Source organism: Rhopalosiphum padi, unplaced genomic scaffold (assembly GCF_020882245.1).
Source record: "Rhopalosiphum padi isolate XX-2018 unplaced genomic scaffold, ASM2088224v1 scaffold1, whole genome shotgun sequence".
In the NCBI taxonomy this organism is placed as follows: domain Eukaryota; kingdom Metazoa; phylum Arthropoda; class Insecta; order Hemiptera; family Aphididae; genus Rhopalosiphum; species Rhopalosiphum padi.
Genome location: NW_026869996.1, coordinates 11,680,776 through 11,706,588, shown reverse-complemented (window position 1 = coordinate 11,706,588; position 25,813 = coordinate 11,680,776). Strand labels below are relative to the sequence as shown.

At 26.6% G+C, this 25,813-nt stretch overlaps 2 protein-coding genes and 2 long non-coding RNA genes across 5 annotated transcripts in view; 1 reads left to right on the top strand and 3 right to left on the bottom strand.

Moving 5' to 3' along the window:
- Window positions 1–25,813, bottom strand: part of LOC132931362 (uncharacterized) — a 312,343-nt gene that overhangs the window by 24,983 nt on the left and 261,547 nt on the right. The window contains exon 1 of one of the 2 annotated variants that reach the window (XR_009662528.1): window positions 628–755. The exons of the other annotated variant lie outside the window; for it this stretch is intronic. This is a non-coding gene — a long non-coding RNA (uncharacterized LOC132931362). Of the gene's footprint in view, window positions 1–627; window positions 756–25,813 lie in introns of those variants that run through there. 2 annotated transcript variants of the gene reach the window in all.
- LOC132931364 (uncharacterized) lies at window positions 1,134–2,594 on the bottom strand. The gene is made up of 3 exons (XR_009662532.1): window positions 2,451–2,594; window positions 1,857–1,956; window positions 1,134–1,351 (listed from the first exon to the last, which is right to left on the bottom strand). It is a non-coding gene; the product is annotated as an uncharacterized LOC132931364 (long non-coding RNA).
- Window positions 12,006–24,176, bottom strand: LOC132931290 (E3 ubiquitin-protein ligase RNF8-like). Its single transcript, XM_060997365.1, has 8 exons — window positions 24,125–24,176; window positions 22,116–22,331; window positions 15,579–15,714; window positions 15,468–15,517; window positions 15,196–15,404; window positions 14,518–14,731; window positions 14,226–14,440; window positions 12,006–12,219 (listed from the first exon to the last, which is right to left on the bottom strand). The coding sequence occupies exons 2-7, from the start codon at window positions 22,225–22,227 to the stop codon at window positions 14,265–14,267; spliced, it is 897 nt and encodes a 298-aa protein (XP_060853348.1). The 5' UTR covers window positions 22,228–22,331; window positions 24,125–24,176; the 3' UTR covers window positions 12,006–12,219; window positions 14,226–14,264.
- On the top strand, window positions 20,142–21,210 carry LOC132931171 (uncharacterized). Its single transcript, XM_060997294.1, has 3 exons — window positions 20,142–20,361; window positions 20,430–20,450; window positions 21,152–21,210. The coding sequence occupies exons 1-3, from the start codon at window positions 20,142–20,144 to the stop codon at window positions 21,208–21,210; spliced, it is 300 nt and encodes a 99-aa protein (XP_060853277.1).

Here is a 25,813-nt window from a genome sequence, read left to right as displayed (position 1 = left end):
CTGTTACTTGAAGGAAAACTTATGGATAACCTAGTATTGGATTTTTTAACCTTAAGTATAAATCACAAAGATTTTATGAATTTTCAACTTCAAAATTCTTTGCAAATTTTCGTGATTTTGATATATTTTTTAAACATTTGAACTTTAAATGCTTATAAACAAAAATTGTGACTAACGATTTTTGATTTATTTTTTACTACGATAAGTTTCAATTATCTATAAGTAGCTTAAAAAATGTCAAAATATATTGAAAATTTAATCGCAAATAGATAACGCTAATATAAACGTTTGTTGAAAATTTCATGTATTTACAATGATTCGTTTTTGACTTACAGCAAAATCAAAAAATCGATTTTGTCTTTTCAAAGAGGGGCTGAAGTCAAAAACGAAGCATTATTACTACTCCAAAAAGTGATGACGGACACAAAAATAATACAAACATCATTGTAAAATCAATACATTCATCACTCCGTTCAGAATCTAAAAATAATTATTTGTATTATTCGTCAAAATTAACTTATAAAATCATATTTTATAGTTTTTATGAAGTAAAAATATCAGATTAAATGAAACATGTGCAAGTTAAAAATGATAAATTAGAATCATTTTCTTAATCAAGACACTTACTTGTGTTAACTTCAGGCATAAAATATGAACAATTCGTTTATAATATCAAAAATCTTTATTAAATGAACAACAACTACACGCAAAAGCTAAGTAAAAACAACGATCAGTTACTCTAAAACGACCGTCCGGTGAACGGCACACAACCAACTAGTTTTTCTCTGAGGCGATCGGGCATCGGCCGACGGATGTCGTCCCCACTACCGCCCTCTGTCGGTGCATACATTTAATAATTTTGAGTGTTTTATAAGCAGTTTAAAATAGGAATTTGTCAAAATTATCATATAAAAACATGTATTATAGTGTATTCAAAATACCAGGTTAAATGAAACACCTGAAAGATAATAATGGTAAATTTCTTAAACCATTGTTAAAGCTTCTAAACTTTAACTTAATATTTGAGTGTTTTATAAATGTTTTATAATGATCATTTAAATATAGTAAAAATAAAATATATTTATAGCATAGGTAAATTTTAAGAATAAACAATACAAGCTAAAGGTGTTTACTATTATTTTATTCAGATATTTAACAAATCTCAATTGTTTCACAGCTATTAATTTAGAATCAATTATATTCAATAACCATTGCACGCACATTGCATAAATCCAATATTATTATCAGTATCTTCTAGTCCATTTTCAACATAGCATGTTGATTCTTTCCTTGGTGGTAGAAATGTGAATTCGTGTCTCAGCGTGCCTTGATTGATCTGATATACTGCCATCTGAAAAAATGTAGTAAGTTAATAATGTATAACGGTTGGAGAATAACTTGAGAATACAGTGTTTTACAGGCAGTTCAAAGTATGAATTTGTAATATTAGTCAATATTATCATATTAAAAACATGTTTTATAGTGTTTATGAAGTATCAGCTTAAATGACAAATATGGATGTTGGTAATGGTAAATAAGAATCATTTACTTAATATAACTGTCTAGGTTTCATGACACTAACTTGATAATTGAGATTTTTATGAGCAGCTAAAAATATGAAATTGTAATATGAGTCAAAATTATGATATATAAGCACGTTTTATAGTGTTTATTATTAAGTATGAGCCTAAATGAAATATATGGAAGTTAATAATGGTAAATAAGAACCATTTACTTAATATAATGGTTAGGGTTTTGTGACACTAACTTTTTGTAACAATACTATTAATTGAATATCAATTACATCCAATACCCATTACACGCACGTTGCACAAAACCATTAATATTAGCAGTACCTTCTATTCCATTTTCAACGGAAAATGTTGTAACTTTCCCTAGTGATAGAAATGCTAATTCATGTCTCAGCATGCCTCCAGTGATCTGCAGTACTGCCATCTAAAACACAAATAGTCAGTTAAATATGTATAATGGTTAAAGAAATAATTATAATGCTTAGCAATAAAAGAGATAATACAAATCTACCAGAATGTTTTGTTGAGTTTTAATGTAAAACGAAATATAAGTAAAGAATACAATTGTACATTAACATAAAATTGCTGCTTTTCAATATTAAAATAATAAGAGTTTGTAATACTTGTATACTTGTATACAATAAGAATCATTGTCATCATTTAGTAGTCAAGGTTTCTAGACACTAACATGAGAATTGAGTGTTTTATAAGCAGTTAAAAATATGACTTTGTAATATTTGTTAAAATTACCATGTAAAATCATGTTTTATTGTGTTTATGAAGTATCAGCTTAAATGTAATATTTGAATGTCAGTAATTGAAAATTAGAATCATTTGCTTATAATCTAATGGTCAGAGTTTCATGACACTGACTTTTTATTACACTACAATTAATTTAATATCAATTAAATTCAATACCCATTACACGCACGTTGCACAAAACCCTTATTATTAGCAGTATCGTCTAGTACATTTTCAACGTAGGATGTTGATATTTTGCATAGTGGTAGAAATGTGAATTCATGTCTCAGCATGTATTGAGTGATCTGCTGTACTGCCATCTAAAAATAAAAAATATTCAGTTAAATATGTATAGTGGTTGGAGAATAACTTGAGAATACAGTGTTTTACAGGCAGTTCAAAGTATGAATTTGTAATATTAGTCAATATTATGATATATAAGCACGTTTTATAGTGTTTATGAAGTATAAGGTTAAATGAAATGTATGCAAGTTAATTATGGTAAATTAGAATCATTTTCTTAAAATAGTGTACCAGGTTTATACAGATTGAATTGAGAATTGTGTGTTTTATAAGCAGTTAAAAACATATATATTTAATATTCGTCAAAATTATCATATAAAAACATGTTTTATAGAGTATAAGAAGTATCTGGTTAATTGACATGTATGCAAGGTAATAATAGTAAATTAGAATCATTTCCTAATATAGTGGTCCAGGTTTCAAGAGATTAACTTGAGAATTGTGTGTTTTATAAGCAGATAAAAACAAATACATTTAATATTCATTAAAATTATCATATAAAATCATGTTTTATAGAGTATATGAAGTATCTGCTTAAATAAAATGTATGCTAGTTAATAATGGTGAATTTAAATAATTTACCTAATATTATGGTCAGGGATTCATTTGAGTACCTTTTAGATACAATACTATTAATTTTTTATCAATTACAGCCAATAATCATTCTACGTACATTGCATAAATTCTTTATAATCAGTATCTTTTAGTTCATTTTCAACATTGGATGTTCATACTTTCCCAAAGTTGTATGAATATGAATAAATGTCTCAGCAATCCTTGACTCATATGCTGTATTGCCATCTGAAAAAATTTAAGCAGTTAAATATATATAATAATTGGAGAATTTTTCGATAACTCAGTGCTTTATAAGCAGTTTAATTCATGAATTTTTAATATTCGTCAAAATTATCATATAAAATCATGTTTTATAGTGTTTATGAAGTATAAGGTTAAATGAAATGTATGCAAGTTAATTATGGTAAATTAGAATCATTTTCTTAAAATAGTGGACCAGGTTTATACAGATTAACTTGAGAATTGTGTGTTTTATAAGCAGTTAAAAACATATATATTTAATATTCATTAAAATTAATATATAAAATCATGTTTTATAGAGTTTATGCAGTATCTACGTAAATGAAATGTTTGGAAGTTAATAATGGTAAATAAGAATCATTTACTTAATCTAATTGTCTAGGTTTCATGATACTAACTTGATAATTGAGTTTTTTATGAGCAGCTGAAAATAAGAATTTGTAATATTCGTCAAAATTATCATATAAACACATGTTTTATAGAGTATAGGAAGTATCTGGTTAATTGACATGTATGCAAGGTAATAATGGTAAATTAGAATCATTTCCTAATATAGTGGTCCAGGTTTCAAAAGATTAACTTGAGAATTGTTTTGTGTTTTATAAGCAGTTAAAAACATAAATATTTAATATTCATCAAAATTAATATATAAAATCATGTTTTGTAGAGTTTATGCAGTATCTGCGTAAATGAAATGTATGCAAGTTAATAATGGTAAATTAGAATCATTTACTTAATCTAATGGTCTGGGTTTCATTAAACTAACTTGAGAATTCAGTGTTTTATAAGCAGATAAAAATATATATTTAAAATAAAACATGTTTTATAGTGTTTATGAAGTATCATCTTAATTGAAATATATAAATGTTGGTAATGTTAAATAAGAATTATTTACTTAATCTAATGGTCTGGATTTCATGACACTAAGTTTTTGTTATACTACAATTATGTTGCTATCAATTATATTCAATATCCATTACTTGTACTTTACATAAAACTATTATTGTTATCAGTATCGTCTAGTCCATTTTCAACGTAGGATGTTGTCACTTTCTCATGTGTTAGAAATGGTAATTCATGTCTTGAATGATCTGCTGTACCGCAATCTGAAAAAATTTAGTTAGTTTAATATGTATAATGGTTGGAGGATAAAATGTCACTATCACACCATAAGGAGTACGATAATCCATATATGACAACTAGTACGTGGACAACACTGAACAATTTAGAATTGTAAATAATCAAACAAAAACTAACTGACAAACTTCATTCTTGTTACCAAATGTTTGAAAACAATTTAAAGTTGAAATTTAAATACAAATACGAATGTAAAAGTACAAAAAGATATGTAATATAAAGTATAAACCATACAGTTAATCTAAACAGTTTTATCAATAGAAAAACAATGTTTTATATCACTAAATCACTATCATGGATGAAAAACAATATATAAATTCTTCTGGAATATACAACATATCACATTTTATCTCAGGCCCCTGAATTCAAAATTGTTTAATATTATAATATTTTTAGATACAAATACAATTTCAAAAAGGAGTATGAATTATAATATAATGATATAAATTTCCAATAATATTGTGTACATTGTATATTTAGTAGGCAGTGGTATATAGATTATGAGTCTTAACCTAGACACAAAGTAACTTGTAAGACTGAAGTCAAAAAGTAATAGCATGAAACAATATATTTAAGTATTTTTTATGTGTTTAAATAGTTGCAGTTAAGCATAATATAATAAGATTGTTAATTTATTATGCATTATTATTCTCCCAGACTCTACAGTCCACAAGTCAACTTATCGAACTTAAATAAACGATCTTACCTATTATATATCTTAATATCTTATATATAACGATTCATTATTTGAATAATTAACAAAGTAAAAAAATCATCATACTTTATTTTTTATGTTCGATGTCCATAAAATTTAAATATTCATCTAACATAAATATTACTGAAGTTGTATTGTGAAATTCAAAAGAAATTACCACCTATCATACTTATATATTGCATATTTAAGATACGCATAAAATTAACACTAATAAATAATAACTGAAATGTTGTATCCAAGCAGATTTATTTTGTTCTATGTACTTATTATAATAAATATGTATTTGATATAATTGTATAAATAAAATCAGAATTATATTTGATAGTACTAGAAAATTTACAAGGACAAAAGTTTTAATAGAAAATTAGAAAATATAATATTACACTTGTCATTTTGTAATTTACCATAGGTACCTATTGTTTAGCGTTTGTACATTTTGAGACTTGTCATATTAGTATTATACATTCACAATAATATTAATTTTATTATAAGCGTTTTCGAAGCATATAATTAAAATTCAAAGTTTATCAGTGATATGAACAATTATTGATTTTTAACACTGTTATAGTCCCGTTCCAGTCAGATCCAACCAGTTTACTGCTATTAATTTAGTATCAATTATATTCAATAACCATTGCACGCACATTGCTATACTATATAACTGTTTATAAAACATTCAATTCTCGAATTAGTGTCATGAAACCCTGACCATTAGATTAAGAAAATGATTCTAATTTTCCATTATCAACGTTCAAATATTACATTAAAGCTGATACTTCATAAACACAATAAAACATGATATTACATGGTAATTTAAACAAATATTACAAAGTCGTATTTTAAACTGCTTATAAAACACTCAATTGTCATGTTAGTGTCTAGAAACCTTGACTACTAGATTATGACAACGATTCTTATTTTCCGTTATTAACATTCATATAATTAATTTGTGCTTATACTTCGTAAACACTATAAAACATAGTTATACATAAAATATATTTAAATTCTTCAAAACATTCTGGTATATAAATACCAGGTATATTCGGATATTAATTTTCGAAATTGAGTAGGTACCGCGCACGATGGTATGCCTGATAGACGGTCGTCCGTTAAACCACGTATTTTGGAAATAATATTTGATCATGTTCCGGCAGAGATCACGCTATTAAACCTATATGAATGGAAAGGGCAGGTGATGTTTAACGGACGACCGTCCATACCGGGCATACCGTCGCGCGCTGTACTTACCCAATTTCGAAAATTTATATTTCGAAACTGGTCAATGTGTTCCCTTAGATATTTTAACACTATGTTAAACACCACCTGTCTTTTCCATTCATATAGGTTTAAAAGCGTGAGCTCTGCCGGAACATGTTCATATATTTTTTCCAAAATACGCGGTTTTTACGGACGATTGATAAGAATATGGTATGTTATGATTGTTATGTTACTATATAATGAAAATATGAAAATATGAAATACTATTTACTAACAACTAATAAGTTATAGAATATTATACTACAACAACAAATTATTTATACACAATAATAAATAATTTATATCATTAATATTATTGCAATATGGTTGTACGGGCCGGGAACAAAGAATAATAGGCCGTGCGCCCGGTTACCAAAATGCTTCGTGCTTACTAGGTACGTATTATACTAACACACCGACCGACCTTTGTAAATTTGTGTAAATTGTGTATAGCTCAACTAGAATTGGTTGAGTTCGCCGCGCAAATACTAGTGAGCTATGTAGTGTAGTGGTGTGTAAGTGTATATATATGTTTGTTTGTATACTTAACGAATAGGTAACTCTATAATAAATAATGGTAACTCAAATGTAAATATGGTATAAAATATGATATAATAATATAGAAAATAAGATATGGCCATTTTGTCCCAACAAGTAAAAATGTATATAGTATAGTAAAATGCCTAACCCAAATGCCGGTTCAGCACAACCAGATATATTAAAAATCGTACAAATAAATCACATGAATAGAAAAATATAATGATTAATAATGCTAAAAACTGCGTAGCCCTTATGGCTAAACAGAATAAAATATAAATATAGTAAATAAAATATGACAAAATTAAGTTATGGCCCTTCTGACTCAATTACACATGATATAATAGAAAACCGCTATTAGAGCAATAGCTGCCTAGTATAATTGATATAAAAAAATATATATAAAAGAAAAGCCCTTCTGGCTCAACAGTGATAAATATATAGTCAAGAAAAATAGCCCTTTTGGCTAAGCGAGTAAAAAATATATAATAAATAATAACAATAAAAAATAACTCACGGCTTTTCAGTGCACCGCTGGCCAGCTACTACCTATGCCTATAATATTCTAAATAAAATTCACACTCCACGAATATATAATTACATCGAAATAAATGACCAATAATGTCGCCAAATCGTAACATCGACTATAGTATAATATATAATATTAATAACGTAAGAACGTGGCGATTCGCGCACACGTATATCATATTAAGTGAAATATATGGCGATTACGCGTATATAAATCCACGCAACAAATATAAAAAGTATAACAATATATATATAAGTAGTTATAACAAAAAACAGCAATTTGTGCATATATAGAAAAGTATTGTTCGCGACGGCCTAACTCACAACGACGGACGGAGGAAGACAAAAATTGCGGCGGCCGTGTTAGGCGAGCCGGCGGCAGCAGATAACAATCCTATACCTGATTTGCATAATATTATATAATTCACAGACACAAAATATAATTAAAACAAAAATAAATATAAAAATAACGGCTGGTGCGCGCGAGTGTTTGTGTGTGTGTGTGTGTGTGTGTCGATCGGCTGTTCCTCCGTAACCGATAGTATTTTATTTTATAATATTATATTATATTTATGGTGACCAGATATAAAAATTTTAAAAAAAGTACATATTTTTAAAACTTAGCTCCTTCTCTGTCGTAATTGCCCAATGCGTATACTGTTCTACCCGTTTTACTCATATTTTTATAGGTCTATCTCCTTCTATAAAAATATTAAAAATCGTTTTTTTTTTTCATCTGATTACTCTATTTTATTTTATTATTATTATTATCAATTATAAAAACCAATTATTTTAAATTATAATGTCAACTCATTTAGAGTGTGTCTTTATGATGAAATTACTTTGATATTGAAGTATTTAAAGTAAACTTAAACTAAAGTTAAATTATTTTGTAAAGGTAAAAATACCAAGTGTAAAATTTAAATATATACGATTTAGTATATCTTAAATCGCGCTATCAACCAATAAGAATGCTTTAGGTCGAACCATAAAATCTAAATTAATAATCAAATTATAAAAATAGTAAAAACACATAAACACGTATTAGCCCATAATAATTTTTAAAAAAAAAGTACAATATCATGTACTTAACACTATTGTTAAGGACATTAGGACACATGTCAAAAAAGAGTACTATCCTACGAAAAATAGTACGTTTGGTCACCATAATTATATTACTCTACGGCGGCAACAATGGTAATTGTGGTTTGTGACTTTGTGTACCTTTCCCATCGTTTGTAAACTACTCGTAGGTTTTGCTTTTTTTTGAATTTGCCCTATGATATTATATTCAAACCTTGGACTTTTAAGATATACAACCAAATACTATAGTTTATAATTATTGGGAATAATATTATGCTAAAAAAAAAGTATACAAGCACTTTTATGACTGAATAAACTCGATCGGTTCTGATATCAACGTTAAAACGAATGAAAGATATTATTAGTATTATTTATCAGTAATATATGGCAGTTATTGTCATGTACTTGTATATAACTAAAACTATATTTTTTGAATTTTTTTTCTGTTAAATGCATTTATTTTACTTACTGACAATTAAACATTAAATTGTGCTTAATTTACAGCAATAACTGGATACCTAATGTATAATCAGAGTGTGATATTATCTTATAAACACGATGATCAATACTTGTATCAAATAATAAAAAATTATTAATAATAAAATAATTTGTATTTCGGGAAAAATAACCGTCGGAAAAAGTCGTTCAAGGAAAAATGTTTTGGGTTTTGGGTTTTTCGAATAAAATACCGTTCGGGAAAAAGTTCATTCGGGAATTTTGATTCGGGCAAAACGGCGGGAACGGGATGTATTACTCAAGAAGACCTAATATTCTGAGTTCACTGACCATCTTTTCAAATGTCACAGTTGCCCAAAACCTCAGGGGAGAAGTTTAATTTAATGTTGATGACGTGATTTACATTGTTTTGTATCAAATAAAATGATGGAAAACCTATTTACATATAATTTATTTTTTTAAATTATAAACAACTTAGTTCATAATACTCCTAAAAATTGATTACTTAATATAATTTTTTTTTCTAGTATTTCTCATTCTTTATAATAGTTTTATAACCAAAAAAGACATCAGTTACTTTATTGTTTGAGCGAATGTTTTCTGCGGCATATTAAAATTTGTTCCCTTAATTGATAATTATACTATATGATTTCAACTAAAATATTTTTTTATTAAACATGCTGAACTCGTGAATTCTAATGTAATTATTATTTTATTCATTATTGTGTAATTTTTAAGTTGATTTAACCCTTGTTACTTTCTCTGTAACATCATTACCAATGAGAAGCACTAATGCTTTAAATAATGATTTTTTTTTAATCGACCAATTAAAATTTTTCAAGTTTGCTAGACTATTTTTATAAACACCGGTATGTTTATATTTTGTAGTATTATGATAGAATATATTAGATACATATGTTTCCAATATTAATCTTTTTTTCAATAGATTGCAATTCTTAATATATAGTAGGTGTTGGGTTAATTATTGTGGGCGGGAGAAGAGGTCTTCCTCAAGAGATACTTTATATTATTAGTTATATACCTTTTACGGGTTAAAGTGGGATGACGTGAGGTTTTAGTTATGTGCATTCTCTGTTGGCTGTTTTCTTCTATAAAGACGTGTTTAATCAATATAATAATATAATCCGTAGGTCTAAATTCTAAACGGAACGAATATTTTATAATATTTGTAAATATTTAAGTAAATGGATAGGACAATAATACAATATGTTTTAGTTTTTCCAGTGCAACTGTGCAAGAGATGGAAATTGCCTGATTGTGCCTAAACATATTTATAATACCTATTTTATTGTAAAAATCCTTAATTTTAAATATTATACAGGTGATAATACACAAATATAATGTGTACATATATAATTTTAATATAAAATCACTTGTAATAAATAAATTTATCATATTTGTATCTGTAAATATATCATAACAATATAATTAGTAATAATATAAGATTGTAATATCAAATGTCTCTCAGTAATATTATATGTAACATTTAATGCTATATTTTGGTTTCCTTGAATATTAGTCAATTGCCATAAAGTTATACTAATTTTCTGTGATGTAAAATTATTTTATTAATTAATTGGTCTTCAGTCGTAACATTTTCCTAGCAAATATTATGAACAAAAATCTTGACCGTAACGTTTTATTCTCTTAACTTAATATTTTAATGTCTGTTGCAATAATATTCTTGTCTACTAAACTACAATCCATAATAATGATTGAATGATTGTTATATATTTTACATTACATGTAGACACTATATATGTTTACGATTCATGTTTAATTATCCGGATAACACTTATAAATTATGGTGGAAATACTGGAAATATTGCCTCATCAATTTGCCTCTATTTTTCTTTTCCGTTTTTTTTAAACACCAAATATGTTACAAATGTTGAAATGCATATTAATATACAGAGCAGATTATTAAATTACAATGCTTTATCTATATACAATAAATTAAAGATTTTATTAAAATGTATTCAATTTGTATAGTTAATATGATAACCAGTTAATTATGGTAATCTTATCTTATTTTCATCATTTAAATTCATTAAAATGCTATAATTGTTACCAACCAATCATTCTGTAATATTGGCTTACGGTTTTATGATTAATTTAAAATGCTTATAAAATTATTGTGCGCTATGAAGTAGTTATATTTTAAATATTTTAATGCAGTAATCAAAGAGTTAAGTCTTCTAGAATGTTATCTATTATTTCATTACAAAAAACCTATGCTTTAATGTCATTATGTTTATGTAATGAATAATGATGTGTACCTAGTTTTAAAATCGGTTTTTATTGTGTATCTCTAAAAATACGAACAAAAAATGTAGCGTATTAAATGTTACTATATTGATCAAAGTTCAAACCTACAATAAGTCTTCACCGTTGAAAGCTAATTGTGCTTGTTGATATAAGTGTCGTGTTGTATAAAATAATATAACAGTTTAATATTTTTTTAACATAACAGTTTTTTTTTTAAGTATGAATAGGTGTACAAATCTATTAAGTATCATAATTAGAAAATAAACAAAATAATTTTACAAATTAATTTCAATAATATAATTACCTTACATAATAAGATTATTAATCCATGATTTATAATAATGATAATAACTAAAAAAAAAAGTATAGGTACTAGACAAAAAATAATGCGAGCCAGTATTTAAATATTTAAAAGTAAGCAAACTAATAACTAATAAATGGAAAAAAAATAGCGTAGTAATACTAATGTTTATGAAATACATTTCAATTTTTTTGATATTATATTATTATAAATACCTGAATTATATGAATGAAAAAAAAATTTACATACATTTTATAAATCGATTATCTTAGTTTAACAATTAATTAAAATAAGTTGAGAACAAATGAAAGAAACAAGTTTACCTCGATAATGATATGAACTACTACTAATAATCAAAACAATTACATTACAAGTATTATATTTTTATTTAAAATATAATATACACCTATATATATTAAAAATATATAAATAAATAGTCCCATCAAAAAAGCGTATTAGGAATTGAGCAGTTGAAAATTGTGTGCCCTGCACGGTCACAATTAGGGCAAAATAAGTACTGAGAACTGAAAAAAACACACGAATTGTTATTAAATAAAATATACTGAAAAAAAACATATTTCAGTTTGCTTAAATAATAAATAAGCTACTAGGCACTACAAACAAGGCTCTGCAATGGCGATAATCATGTGTCTAAAAAGGCTCTCAAGCAGTCCTTCATAATTAGGGTGGGTGTGTTGTAGCTGTTGGGTCTGGGCATCCAGACCCCAGTATCTACACAAAACACTCTTATTTTTTAACAATCTGATATTTTGAAGTACAGAGCACTGTACTTTAAAATCACAATGCCATGACCATATGGTATTGTGTAAGTGTAATTGTGTTATGTATTGCGGTAATACATACATAGTTAATCAGTTATATTATAATATAATATATATATAGTATATTTTTTATATAATACTATAATGGTAAATACACGCATTTTGTTTGAAATGAGTAAATTTTTAGGGTTACTGAAATACAAGAGAGAGAGGGGGTACTAGTTATTATATAAGTAAGCACCTGTAACATTTTTTCGAGATAGCCTACCCTAAGGCTTTACATTATCATATTTATTTATTTTATTTAAAAAAAAAACAAATCATTGTAAATACTTGAAATTTTCACCAAATGTTTATATTAGCGTTATCTATTTACGATAAAATTTTCAAAATATTTTGACTTTTTTTAAGCTATTATTTATAGACAATTGAAATTATCAATTTTTCTAAGTTTTTTTTTTTTAAATGCCTATAAAAAAAATTTGGCAATCCAAAATATCTTTATAATTTAATACAAGGTTTATTATAAGTTGTACTTTTCGTAATAAAATAAAATCAAAAATCGTTAGTCACAATTTTTGTTTATAAGCATTTAAAGTTCAAATGTTTACAAAATATATCAACATCGCGAAAATTTGAAAGGAACTTTGAAGACGAAAATTAGTAAAATTTTTATGATTTATACTTAAGGTTCAAAAATCCAATACTAGGTTATCCATAAGTTTTCCTTCTAGTAACTTTAAAGAAAAATTCTAGCGTCGATAAAGAAAAAAATTTATGAGCGTATGAAATTTAATTTTTTACGAAATCCCGTGAAATAACGATATACCTACTACAATTTAAATAAAGGTAAAAATATAATATACCCTACTGATTATCCTAGACCTAGACTAATAAATCAACTCCGTTTAGAATCGTTTTTCGTGTATAATGATATCTAAAGTAAAATATGTTTGTTATGTTAAACAATTAAAAAATTATAAACATAATAAAATATCTGTTATATTCACTTAGTATTCACAATTGAATGTGAATGTGATTAAATAGTAAAAAAATATCCTTTAAAAGTGTTCAAATTCATATTTTTGATAATAAATAAAATTAACGACATAATGCACCTAACCTATGCGTATCTTTTATTTTCCAAGAAACATGGGATAAAGAAAAACTGATAGTTTTCAACATTATAACTTGTTCTTTTCACCCTCCGGTCAAATTATCTTTTATATTGTCATCATCAACTGAGTTTACAAAGGACGTGTCTTGATTATCTTAATAATTATAAACTAATATCAATTATTAATTTTTATTAAATTATATTTATGTCTGCATTAATTGTTGACACTTAAGACATTAAAATCCAGTCCCTATAGTTATTACATTCAAAAATGAATAAATATTGATAGAAGAAATAGTTATTTTTTATCACAATGGATAAATGTCCCAAACAAACATAATACATGCATATAAAATGTATAAAAGCAATGTGAAATTTGTGGTAAAAAATTAGAAATTTTACTCCATTTGTGCAAATTTCAAAATTATCCACCTTTCAAATGAGTAGTATCTGTCAGACTTGACTACCAAGATTATAATAATACCATTAAAATTCTTTCTAGTAAATTATTAAAAAAAATGTTAATCACCTTAGTAATTTGTACATAACTAGATATACCAAAATAACTACTTATTCAAAAGCCAAGCATAGCTAGTTAATCTAATTATTTTAAAATAGTACATGGTAATACCTGTCCAAGTGGTTAGCAAGCCATCCATTATTTCTATGTCTACCAATTGCCTAAACGTATTGGATCTAATTCAAATAATGCTTCTTCCAGAGCAACACCCCTTTCAGCAGCATTTTGATCTAGTTCACCCCATAATTCTGCATCTAATGCTCGGCGCGTGGATTGGTATCTATGGTTTATTCTTGCATTATTTCTTGGGTTTCTATTAACCTCCACTATAAATATTAATTATTTTGATATCATCAACAAATATTACTTAATAATATATTATATTAAAAATACAATTTATTACCTTTATTATTATTACGTTCAACTTTTAAAGTTTCCCGCCTCGTTTTTATTTCGGATGGTAAATATTCATACATACTGTCCAAATAGGTATCTAAAGTTAGACAGTGTGATTTATCTTTAACGATAACTCGACATATTGGGCAGTGATTAGCTTCTCGAGTCCATGACTCTATGCATTCAAGACAAAATGTATGAGAGCAATTTAGTACAGTTGGCTGTAAAAAAAATTTATTTTTCTATTAATAATGAATAACAATTGCAATTGATAGACAAATAAAAATGCCTAATTTATATATAATGACAATATTTTAATGAATTTTATAAAATTACATGTATAGATTTGACTATTATTTGTAATATTACGGTGAAATATTATTAAATTTAAAGGTATTAATATTATCCAGCCACATACGATTTTTATATTTATAAAATGTAAATAGCTTATTAGGGCTCTGAATAATACTCTTACCTTAAAATTTACAAATTGATAATAGTTCAATTCGCCATATACCAAAAATTAACAGATTAGGAGCTCCCTACCCTCTCGCCGATATTGATAACAATCACTTAAATAAATAATAACAAATTTAAAAATAAGTGATTTAAATATGTTAATTAAAAAAGTTTAAGACTATAAGTAATAAAAATAATTTTTGACTATTTTATTTAGCGATATTACCTCGATGAACGTTTCGTAACATATATTACAATTTAAATCATTTTCCATGTATTGTTCCCATTGATCACGTATCCAAGAGAGATTATTGTCATTAATACGCAGCTGTTGACGAAGTGATATAACTGCATTTTCAGCTTCTTTTAATTTTTTTGTTGTTTCTACTAACAAACTATCAGGAGTACCTTCTATCGTCTCCAAAGTATAATTATCTGAAAGCAATTTTTCAAAAATGATTTAATAACGTGTTTATGTAGGAAAAAAAATATAATTACTTTGTAAGATCCACTTATCTTGAGTTGCTGTTTTATTAGTTTCCGGTGACCTTAAATTAATATAATTTATTAGCTAAAACAAAAATAGATAAATAAAAAAATATATTATACTTTTTTTCTGTAATGGGAAGAACTTGATTTATTTGTCTAGGTCTAGATGCACTACTACTTGGTGAAGCTGTTATTGGAGTAGTTTCTCTCCTTGCCGCCATAGGAAAACTGATTTCATCATCATTAGAATTTTCCGCTATAAAAATAAATATAGAACACTATAGAACTGTATACTACCTATTATAGAAGTTACGAATGTATGAATAAGGTTCAAATATTTTTCAAACTTCCTAAAATTAGCTTATTTTCAGATGAGTTTCTATTATTTTAAAATTGAAATATACTAGATACAATATTATAAGAATCCTTGTGGCGGAATTTAATGACTGTAATTTGGAATTAATTAATTTGGTTATATTTTTGATTAATTAGGTAACCTTTAGTTTACTGATTCAATTTTATAGTAATTTTTAAATATATACTTGAATACATACGATAGTAGCAGTGGTTCTCAATCTTTTTAGTACCGTGGCCCAAATTTACCCCGAAAAATCTTTCGCGACCCACATTGTTTCACTTTTCAAAAAAGTAGTTATAAAAAACAAAACTTGTATTATATAAATATGTATAAATTTGTATTATATATTTAGTATTTTATAGGTTTATAATCAATTAATTTTTATAAATGTACTTTAATGAGCCTCATTATAAATAAAGGTGTATGCAAAATGTGTGCTTGTTTTCTGTTATGGTTAATAACAGCATTGACATCATAATTCAAAAAATTTTTCGCGACCCACTAAAAATTGACTGACGACCAGTGTTGTGCCATAACTAAATTTATCTAGATAAAAACTTAAAATCTTTATCTTATCTAGATAAGAAATAAAATTGACATCTAAATTTCATCTAGATAAAATTTAGAGCCATCTAGATAAATTATCTAGATAATTCACTAAGTTCGTAACTAATTACTAATAACTAATAAGTAATAATTAATAACTAATCTACAATATTATCATTTTCAATATAAAATAAACAACTAGGTAAATAAGAAATTTAATTTGTATTACTAAATTTGGTTCTAAAATAGTTTTACATAGCATTTATTATTAATTATGAAAATTAATGACAATTTATTACGTATATGTTACTGTGAATGTCCGCAATTGGTTAGTGCTGACAATCACCTAGCGAATGTCGAGTGTCGACATACACCTACTAAATTAATGAATGTTGAAAAATTAAAATAATATAGACATGTACTTGTGGATGTTGACATTTACATTAGGATTTTGGTCAATGTTAACATACACAACACGGTTTTGGTTAATGTTAACATAGATTATGTATTCGCACACAATATTATAGTATAGTACTATTATAGACCATAATATAAAATAGAAATGATATGCTTAGTTATAAATATTAACAATTACTTTTATTAATATTATTATTGAACAATTTTATATCTGTATTAATAATTCAAATTATGATTATTTTTCCATACAAAAATTATTATTTTAAAAAAACAGCGAAAATTGTACTATTTATTTCAACATGACAAACTATCATGACATTTTGAATTGCATAAAATGCCAACATTTCTACAACCACACTTGTTAGTGGTGCACTGGTGCGCTTTGTTTTACTATTACATCGTAGGTACTAGGTACTAAAATATTAGATAAGATCAGATTAAAATATGATATTGGTATTTACAACATTCATCAATATCGTTATACAAATGTCGACATTTGCTAGTAAATGTTTACAAACAGTACAAATTTAATCAATATGCCAACATTCGTCATTCACCAACGACTTTGGTGTATGACGACATTAACCGGCGACTGCCAGCATTCACCAATTGCGGACATTCGCAGTAATATATTTATTATATATATACATGGGGGTGGAAATTATTTATAATTTTATAATACGGTCAATAAATCTCAAACTCGTATTACGAATGCCGATAGAACTTGGTTATTTGTCGCAGGCCGATCAAAGCTGCTGCGTGGTGGTACCGATCGGCGATTGCGGATAGTTTATAAATACTAAAATACAGAAATAATTGTCGGTAAGAAAATAACAATATTATAATATCTTATAATACGCTGTATATCTACAAAAATTGATCGTTCCCTACCGATTTCCATAAATTCTATATTTATTCATAAATTATGTTTGTTGATCATGCAATCACTAATCATATGCTATAAATAATTGTTATTACCAGATCCCGATTATACGAATTAGTATGGGACATGGCCCATGGGTGCATAATATTGTACAACAAAATAAATAACTGACGTGAGACATGCTTCCCGTACCGTACGCAGTGCACACTCGTCCTCAACTTGTTCAGTGTTCCTGTTTTCATAATTTTTATAATTTTTTCTATGACTGTTAATTTTATTGGTGAAATATTTTATATTTTGCAATGGATCGTTTCTTAATTCAATCATTATATTTATTTGTTGAATTTTACAAACTGGTGTCGATCAATGCTGATAAAATAATAGCATCTTGTGTTAACTGTCATAAAAACATAAGTGCGTTAACTAAGTTGAGTAGCAACTTGTTAAATCATATTAAAGTAAGTTTTTTAAACAAATTTCTTTTAAATCTAAACATTGTGGTTAATTCCTTATTAGTAACAATAATAAATAGTAATATATCGCAATTTACAAGGAGTCAAGGAATATCTAAATATTAAAAACAAAATGTATCATAATATTTTATATGATTTAGGTACCTAGTTCCCACCTATTAATTATAACAATTACCTACATATAATTATTAATTAATGTTCCAAAAATTACTTGTTTATAGCTTCAACATCCATTATTAATTCCAAAAGTTGAAATAGCCAGAAGTAAGAAAAGTTTAAATTTTATTCAAACCAAAATTGTTGATGTTCGTTAAAAAAAAATTAATAAAGATATGGTAATTATTAATTCAGATTTTTTCTAATTTATTTGTCATAAAATAATCAACAGTATCAAACCAATAGCAATTTGTGGTTATTTTTATTGTAGTTTACAAGGCTGGATAGCATTAAAGAATTAAAAGTTAAAACGTATAGTTAATTAACTCTTTCCTTTTTTTCAAATTAACTTTTAACTTAATAAGTTATTTTTTTTAAAGATTAACATGTTAACTTCAACTTAATTTTATTCAAAAACACCTAAATTAAGTTAATTTTCGTCCAAAGAATAATGCAAAATTTTGAATGAGGTTTTTAAAAAAGTAGGTTTTATGATAGCCAGTTAATACTTTGATGTATCATTTTAAATTTCCCCAGTAATTTTCATGAGTGTAAAGAAAAACTATCTAATAAACATTATTATGTGTCAGGAATTTTTTATTTTGCAAATTAGAAAATTTTAACTTAAAACTAAGTTAAGTTACTTTTCTTTTAAAGTTAATGTTTAACTTAACAAGTTGACAAAAACAAATATGAGTAACTTTTAATTTAACTCGACTTTATTATTTTAAAATAATTTAACTTAACGAGTTAAAAAAAATCGTTAACTTGCCCAGCCATGGTAGTTTAATAGGCAGGCACTATATCATAGAATACAGATTACAAACAAAAAAATTTAGTTTTATCTAATCTGTGATAATATTATGTTATCCTTACTTAACTAGTTACCTAATTTTACTATTTACCTAATATGTTTTTAAAGATACATTTTAATATATTTTTTCCTATGTCATATTATAATTATTAAATCAATATTTATACTGGTCTTTTTAATTACATACTTTAAAAAATATTATATATATTTTATTTATTATTTTGATATAGTTTTTATTGTACTAGTTGAATGATGAATAGAAACAAAAAAATTAACTAATAAAATTATGTTTATAAATAGACTTCTTTAAAATTTAAAATAATATAATACACAGTAAACACACACCACTATGAGACATTTTCTAATTATAGTTTTTATTTTATACTGTGCTTTAGACATTAGATTTATATTATAGAACTAGTAAAATATTTGTAAAATTTTTGATATCCCTGCCTATCAATTGTTTTTTGGTATATATTATGTTTTATAATATATTAGGTACTGGAATAATTATAAAATATTAAATAAGGTATAATTTTATATATGTAACCAACTGATAACTCAAGTTAAAAATATCAATAATAAATTATATTCCTCCACGTATAATATATAAACAAATAACCTTTATTTTTAGTTATTTAACAAACAATATAATTACTATTATCTTTTTTATTCACTTATTCATTTATTGGAATATAATTTTATTATTATATTTATTATATACATTTAAAATTACCTTTATTTTAATAAGAAAAACAATTTTTTTTTATTATTTCATTTTTATCTAAAGTTATGCTCCAAGTACTTATATTATTAACTAATATACTTTCTGATTTTTACTCAGTATTTGAAAAATAGATTTTTTTTTTTTTTTTATAGTACTATTTCCTAAAACATATTATGAAGATTATGCTCTTTTTACATAATATCTCCAATATGTAAACCATTTAAGTTTTAATTTTTTTTGGTGTGTTAATTGTTGTTATTTTATTATTTTTAGGTGAAGGATTTAGTGTTTGAGTATATTGTAAATGAAATGCGTCCAATAAGAACTTGTGAAAAAAAAAGTCTTAAAAGGTTAATTGTAAGACTTACTGAATCAAATGATGATATAGTTCCAAGCAGAAAACAGTTATCAAAACAATTGGATTTAAAATATGAACTATACGTTTCAATGCTAACCAATTTAGTTGCAAAACATGACTATATTTGTGCAACAGCCGATATATGGAGTGCCAATAATCAACGTTACATGGGTTTACACTATTTCTTATGTACACTATTAATATTGATTATTTTATAATTAATTATAATTTATTTGTAGGAATGACTTGTCACTTCATAGACAAAGAACCATATTTTCGCCAATCATATATCATTGGTTGTATACGCATAAAAGGAAGCCACAACTATCAAAATATTACTGAGGTTATAATAGACATTACAAAAACTTACAAAATTGATCAATCAAAAATTACACATATTGTCACAGATAATGCTTTTAACTTTTAACTTATTTGAAAAATTACATTTGCCTACATTAAAAGTTAGTGAGTAGGCATTCATCGAAGAATATTGCAACGTAATGAAACTCTTGGCTTTTTCCTTGGATAAATTACAGGGTGAAAAGAACAGCTTCTTGGGTTATGTTGCCCCCACGCTTTTAGTTTTAAGAAAACTGTTAATAAAGTCCAACCAGTTAATATATTGTAAACCATTAAGTCTCACACTTGTGTCTAGTCTCAAATAACAATTTAGTTTTTTATATAGTTTAAATAAACCAAAAAGCAAAAGTTTTATAATAGCATCAATCAGTCATCCAAAATTCAAAATGTATTGGGTACCTGTTCAGTGTAAAGATCTTTGTAAAAAATATTTAACGATGAATGCAATTTGATGTCTTCTTTAGTTACTACAAATTCTGACTCTGCAGATGACAGTGATGATATGAGTGAAAAGAGTTTTATAGTAATGTATGTGATAAAATATGAAGAAATAAATGTAAAAGTATTAAAATATTTAAATTAAAAAAAAAAGAGCTACAAATGTTAAATAATTATGCTGTAGTTAAAAAAATATTTTTGAAGTACAACAAAACCCTGTAGAAAGATTATTTAGTGGCGCTGTTAAGCTTTGACATCAAGGAGAAATCGTCTTGGTGATATAACATTTAATAATGTATAATATTTAACAATTAAATTATTGTGTTGCCGATCTAAACAATAAATTTATTATTATTTTTAATATTTTTTTATATATTTGCAAAAGAAAGCATTTTTATACTATGTTAATATGTTATTTTAATCTTACTATAAAATAATTCATTAATTTTTTTCAATATAATAATATGTTTGTATACTGTTTTTATATTTATATAAATATATAATGTTTTAAGTACCTAAGTTATTTAATAATATTTTTATATTTGTACACAAGCCAGAAGAATCCCAATAAAATCTAATTTCAAGTCTTCCAAAACTTATCTCAAACTAAAGTTGGTATAATATTATATTATAAGTAGGACTGAGTATGAGTATGAGCACAAGGTGGTGTATTAATTTTAAAAATTTAAAATGATGTATTATTATTTATTACATTCAAATATTCAATAATTATAGTTAATTTGAATTTACTTCAACTTCATAGAAAATATGGATATATTAAAACATTCAACCTATCTATTAATTAGGTAGGTATCACTTCACATAATCACATGCATTGTTTTATATTTATTATTTATATAAGGTGAAAATAAAGAGTTAATTAAATACAGTTGTATTTAATTCGGACAAAATGTCCGAAATCTAGAAATTAGTCGTAAAAAATAGGGCAGATATAAAAAAATAAATTTAACTTATAACTTTAAATATATTAATATTTATACCGAAAAGCAAGTGACATATTATATAAAAATTATCATGACGAATTTTACGAGAGGAACGCGCACAACATGTAACACACAGTGCGTTGTCGTTGGACAGGGATAGTACGTGAATGATGGATCATTTACCTTGAATCTGAAGAGGGCTGTCGGAGCGGATGGTTCCCAGATCGTGAGAGTTCCAGCAACGGTTTCCTAATCGACACGATCCCCTCAAAAACAAACATACTTTAGAAGACATGGTGAACGTAGCGCTGTTGTTGCGCTTATCTGTAAGTCCTCGTAACGTCGCTGCTAAAGTTAATGGTGAAGTCTTTGTCGTCCAACTGCGGTATTGTGTAGATACTAAAACGAAAGAAAAGGTTATTAGAAAAAGACAAAATCGTATTGAGAAACATGCGCGTTAAGTTAGCCAAAGATTCGAAATTTGACCGTATTCATTTCGCTGATGGAAGGGGGGAGGGGTAGTCGCGAGGCGGACAGACGGACGTAGCCTATTCGGCTGCCGTTTTAAAAAAAGGTAATTACCCAAACGGCTCCGGTTTATACAACACAAATTCTTTCTCACTTCATACAGACTTAGGACTGCCTCAAAAGAGGTGGGGTTAAAAATGTATTGGTAAAATTATAAAAAAAATGTATAAAAATTATATAAAAAAAGCACGTATTCTTTTGAATTACATTTTGAAGTTAAAAAAATATAAAAAAAATGTATAAAAATTATATAAAAAAAGCTTATTATATTATTGCGTTATTTTGAATTAAATTAAGAATAAGTTAAAAAAATGTAAAACGTGTGAATATATGAAAAAATTGGTACATTTTTTTATAAACTCAATGCGTGTTATTTTGTTCAATGAAAACTCGTTGATTAATTGCGCAATGAGCTCCTGTTTTTTATTTCATAAAATTCGTTTACTTATACCAGAGACTTAGAACAGCTAAAATTAATATACTGGTATTACCGTTAGCAATTTTGAAATTTTCCTGTTTGTAAATTTTTTTTCGATGGGAGCCGTTTGGGATGCGCCGGGGCAGACTACTTACATCTATGGTCGTGTCGACGGCGTAGGTTGGAAAGGAAAAGACTCAAACTAAGAGAATATGATCGCACCGATAAAACGCGGAAAATCATACAGCGGTTTGTTTTAAAATATATATGCGACACATACACCAAACGACGGACAAAAAAGAGACGAGTAACTGACGACCGTCGACTGATCAGTAGTGGTGAAAACGAAACACAAGTCGCAGCGCTCAGTGCTGGATGGAAACGATCTGCTCTGCAGAAATGTCAGGCATTCGTAATACGGAAAGGGCCGTTGACCGCATGCGCGCTCGACACGGGCAGCGGAGACGATTGCAACTCTCTGCGGTTTTGGAAGTGGGGGGTACCATGGCAAATATTTATCCATGGTGGGTATGGTCCACGGGCACGTGTTTTTTGTAAACAAATTATTTTTTAATTTACCGATTAATTTTTAAATAGTTAAAATGCCTAAAACCCCAAATTCAAAACTGGCATCAATTAGATATAGGGACTTAGAAATTACCTGCAGAACATGTGCAATCGTGAAATACGGACAAGATCACTTAGAACAACACTTTTTAATTACAAGACCCTCGAATTTTAAAAATACATAGTAATCGACTTAACTGTCCAACCTCCTCGAAATAATAATCAATAACATTATACTGAGTAAATAGCCGAATTTAATTTTCGTCAAGATAATAACTGAATAAATATTATAATATGAAATTATTTTATGGCTTTCTAGCAAATGTCCTTTACGGTATGACAGAAAAATAATAAGTACCGCGGTTAAAAGAAAAGTAATACAATACCATGTTGGAGCATTAATATTCAAAGGAAAATAATAATATTTATGAAAGGTTAATACATAGATTTGTTTAAATATTGTCTCAAATAAATTTAAATTAAAAAAACATTTTAAGTGGGTACAAAAATATTAAAATATTTAACGGATCACGGCAAACCTTCAAAAATATTATCCTCCATAATATTTATAATAAACTAATATTTACGCTAATATTACCAGAAAATCATACGAATGAGTTCTCTATAATATTACGCCGATATCCTCTTAAAACATATAAATACAACGAATACCACATACCTTTAACGATGAAAACTTCGGCGATGGACAAAAATGAAGTACACGTGTCAAAGAGTGCGGCACGAAAACGACTGACTGGTGAAAACGAAACACTAGTCGCAGCGCTCAGTGCTGGATGGAAACGGTCTGTTCTGCAGGAATGTCAGGAATATGGAAAGGGCCGTTGAGCGCATGCGCGCTCGACACGGGCAGCGGAGACGATTGCAACTCTCTGCGGTTTTGGAAGTGGGCACGGTCCACGGGGACAATCCATGAACCGGCCGGTTGTAAACAAAATGCATTTTGGGACCGCTACACCAGCATCTGTTTTCTCTGTCTAACTCCCACATAATATAGGAACAAAGATACTCCGCGCGTATTTCCACGATTACGACTCTGGTTTAGTTTAGGGCAAAAGCACCTATGATATATTTTATAAAGAAGAATATTTCCTGTGCATTGACCGGATAGATTTTTAATATTTACAATTTTGAATAAATTGAATTTAATGGTTAAAAATAATCGAAATTATTTTAAATTAAAACATACTTATATTTATAAAAAATGTAAATATTAAAAATCTATCCAGTCAATGCATAGGAAATTATCTTCTTTATAAAATATTTAATAGGTGCTTTTGCCTTAAACTGAACCAGAGAGTCGTAATCATGGAAATACGGAGTATCTTTATTCCTATATTATGTGGGAGATAGACAGAGAAAACAAATGATGGTGCGGCCCCTTAACACAAAACCATAAAAACATTAAAAAAAAATACAAAACCGATACGTTAGTGCATTAGACATTTAAAAATATTATTGTCTATGATTTATCATACTTCAATATTAATGAAAAATTGTATAATAGGTATGTACTTGAATATTTCATAACAGTTATTTTGAATTAAGTATTTCAAATGCTTTTAAATTACCGTTCATTTATTACATTTATGACGTTACACGCATTAAAAATTATACTAATATAATAAAGTAATATGGTAGGTATAATATAAATTAAAAACAAAGACAGATTAAACCTCGAAACATACACTAATACTACATCTTATTGCATGTCTACTTTTCGGATATCCGCAATAAAAATATTAACGATAAGATATTATATGATATTCAAAATCGAATATTAAAATATTATTAAAATTAGTTGACAATATGTGTGCGAAAAACATGACATATGAAAACAAGTGCGATAGATATTCCGATATCAGAAAAGTGAAACTGAAATTAAAATATGCAATGCTGTTGTTTTTATTATAATAATGACCAAAGCTGTGAATTTAATGCATTTTTATGTTTTTTTGCTGCAGCCTTGGTTTTTAAGTGCATTAAATTCACAGCCTCGATAATGACTATTTTCGAAAACTGTCGTGGCACTTTTTTCGTTTTCCACAGTCCAGCAGAAATCATTAATGTTTTATTAGCTGTTGTATAGTTTATTATATTAATAATTTATAATCTTATCTTGATTGGAGAATAATTTTATGTTCTAAGCGAAGCGATAAAATATATTAGTTTTATAATGATGCAGTGATGTGTGTCTTATGTGTACCTATGTGTAACGTGTGTGTGTTTCCGAACGTATGTATGCTGTTTCTTTTAGGAACAAATAAAACAAAAATGCTTCAATAGTTCAATTTTCAAATTTAAAAGTAATGTCTGGTAAGCAGTAACACAAATTAAATTTATTTCAAAA

Excerpts from the sequence above, each read along its gene's own strand:
- LOC132931290 (XM_060997365.1), bottom strand. The coding sequence starts at position 22,227 with ATGTCTTCTAAAGTATGTTTGTTTTTGAGGGGATCGTGTCGATTAGGA. Across the intron at positions 15,518-15,578 it reads CTTCCCATTACAGAAAAAAA|GTCACCGGAAACTAATAAAA; the intron begins GTATAATATATT and ends TATTAATTTAAG. Across the intron at positions 14,441-14,517 it reads TGAACGTAATAATAATAAAG|TGGAGGTTAATAGAAACCCA; the intron begins GTAATAAATTGT and ends TAATATTTATAG.
- LOC132931171 (XM_060997294.1), top strand. The coding sequence starts at position 20,142 with ATGCGTCCAATAAGAACTTGTGAAAAAAAAAGTCTTAAAAGGTTAATT. Across the intron at positions 20,362-20,429 it reads CAATAATCAACGTTACATGG|GAATGACTTGTCACTTCATA; the intron begins GTTTACACTATT and ends ATTTATTTGTAG. Across the intron at positions 20,451-21,151 it reads AATGACTTGTCACTTCATAG|TGTTAAATAATTATGCTGTA; the intron begins ACAAAGAACCAT and ends AAGAGCTACAAA.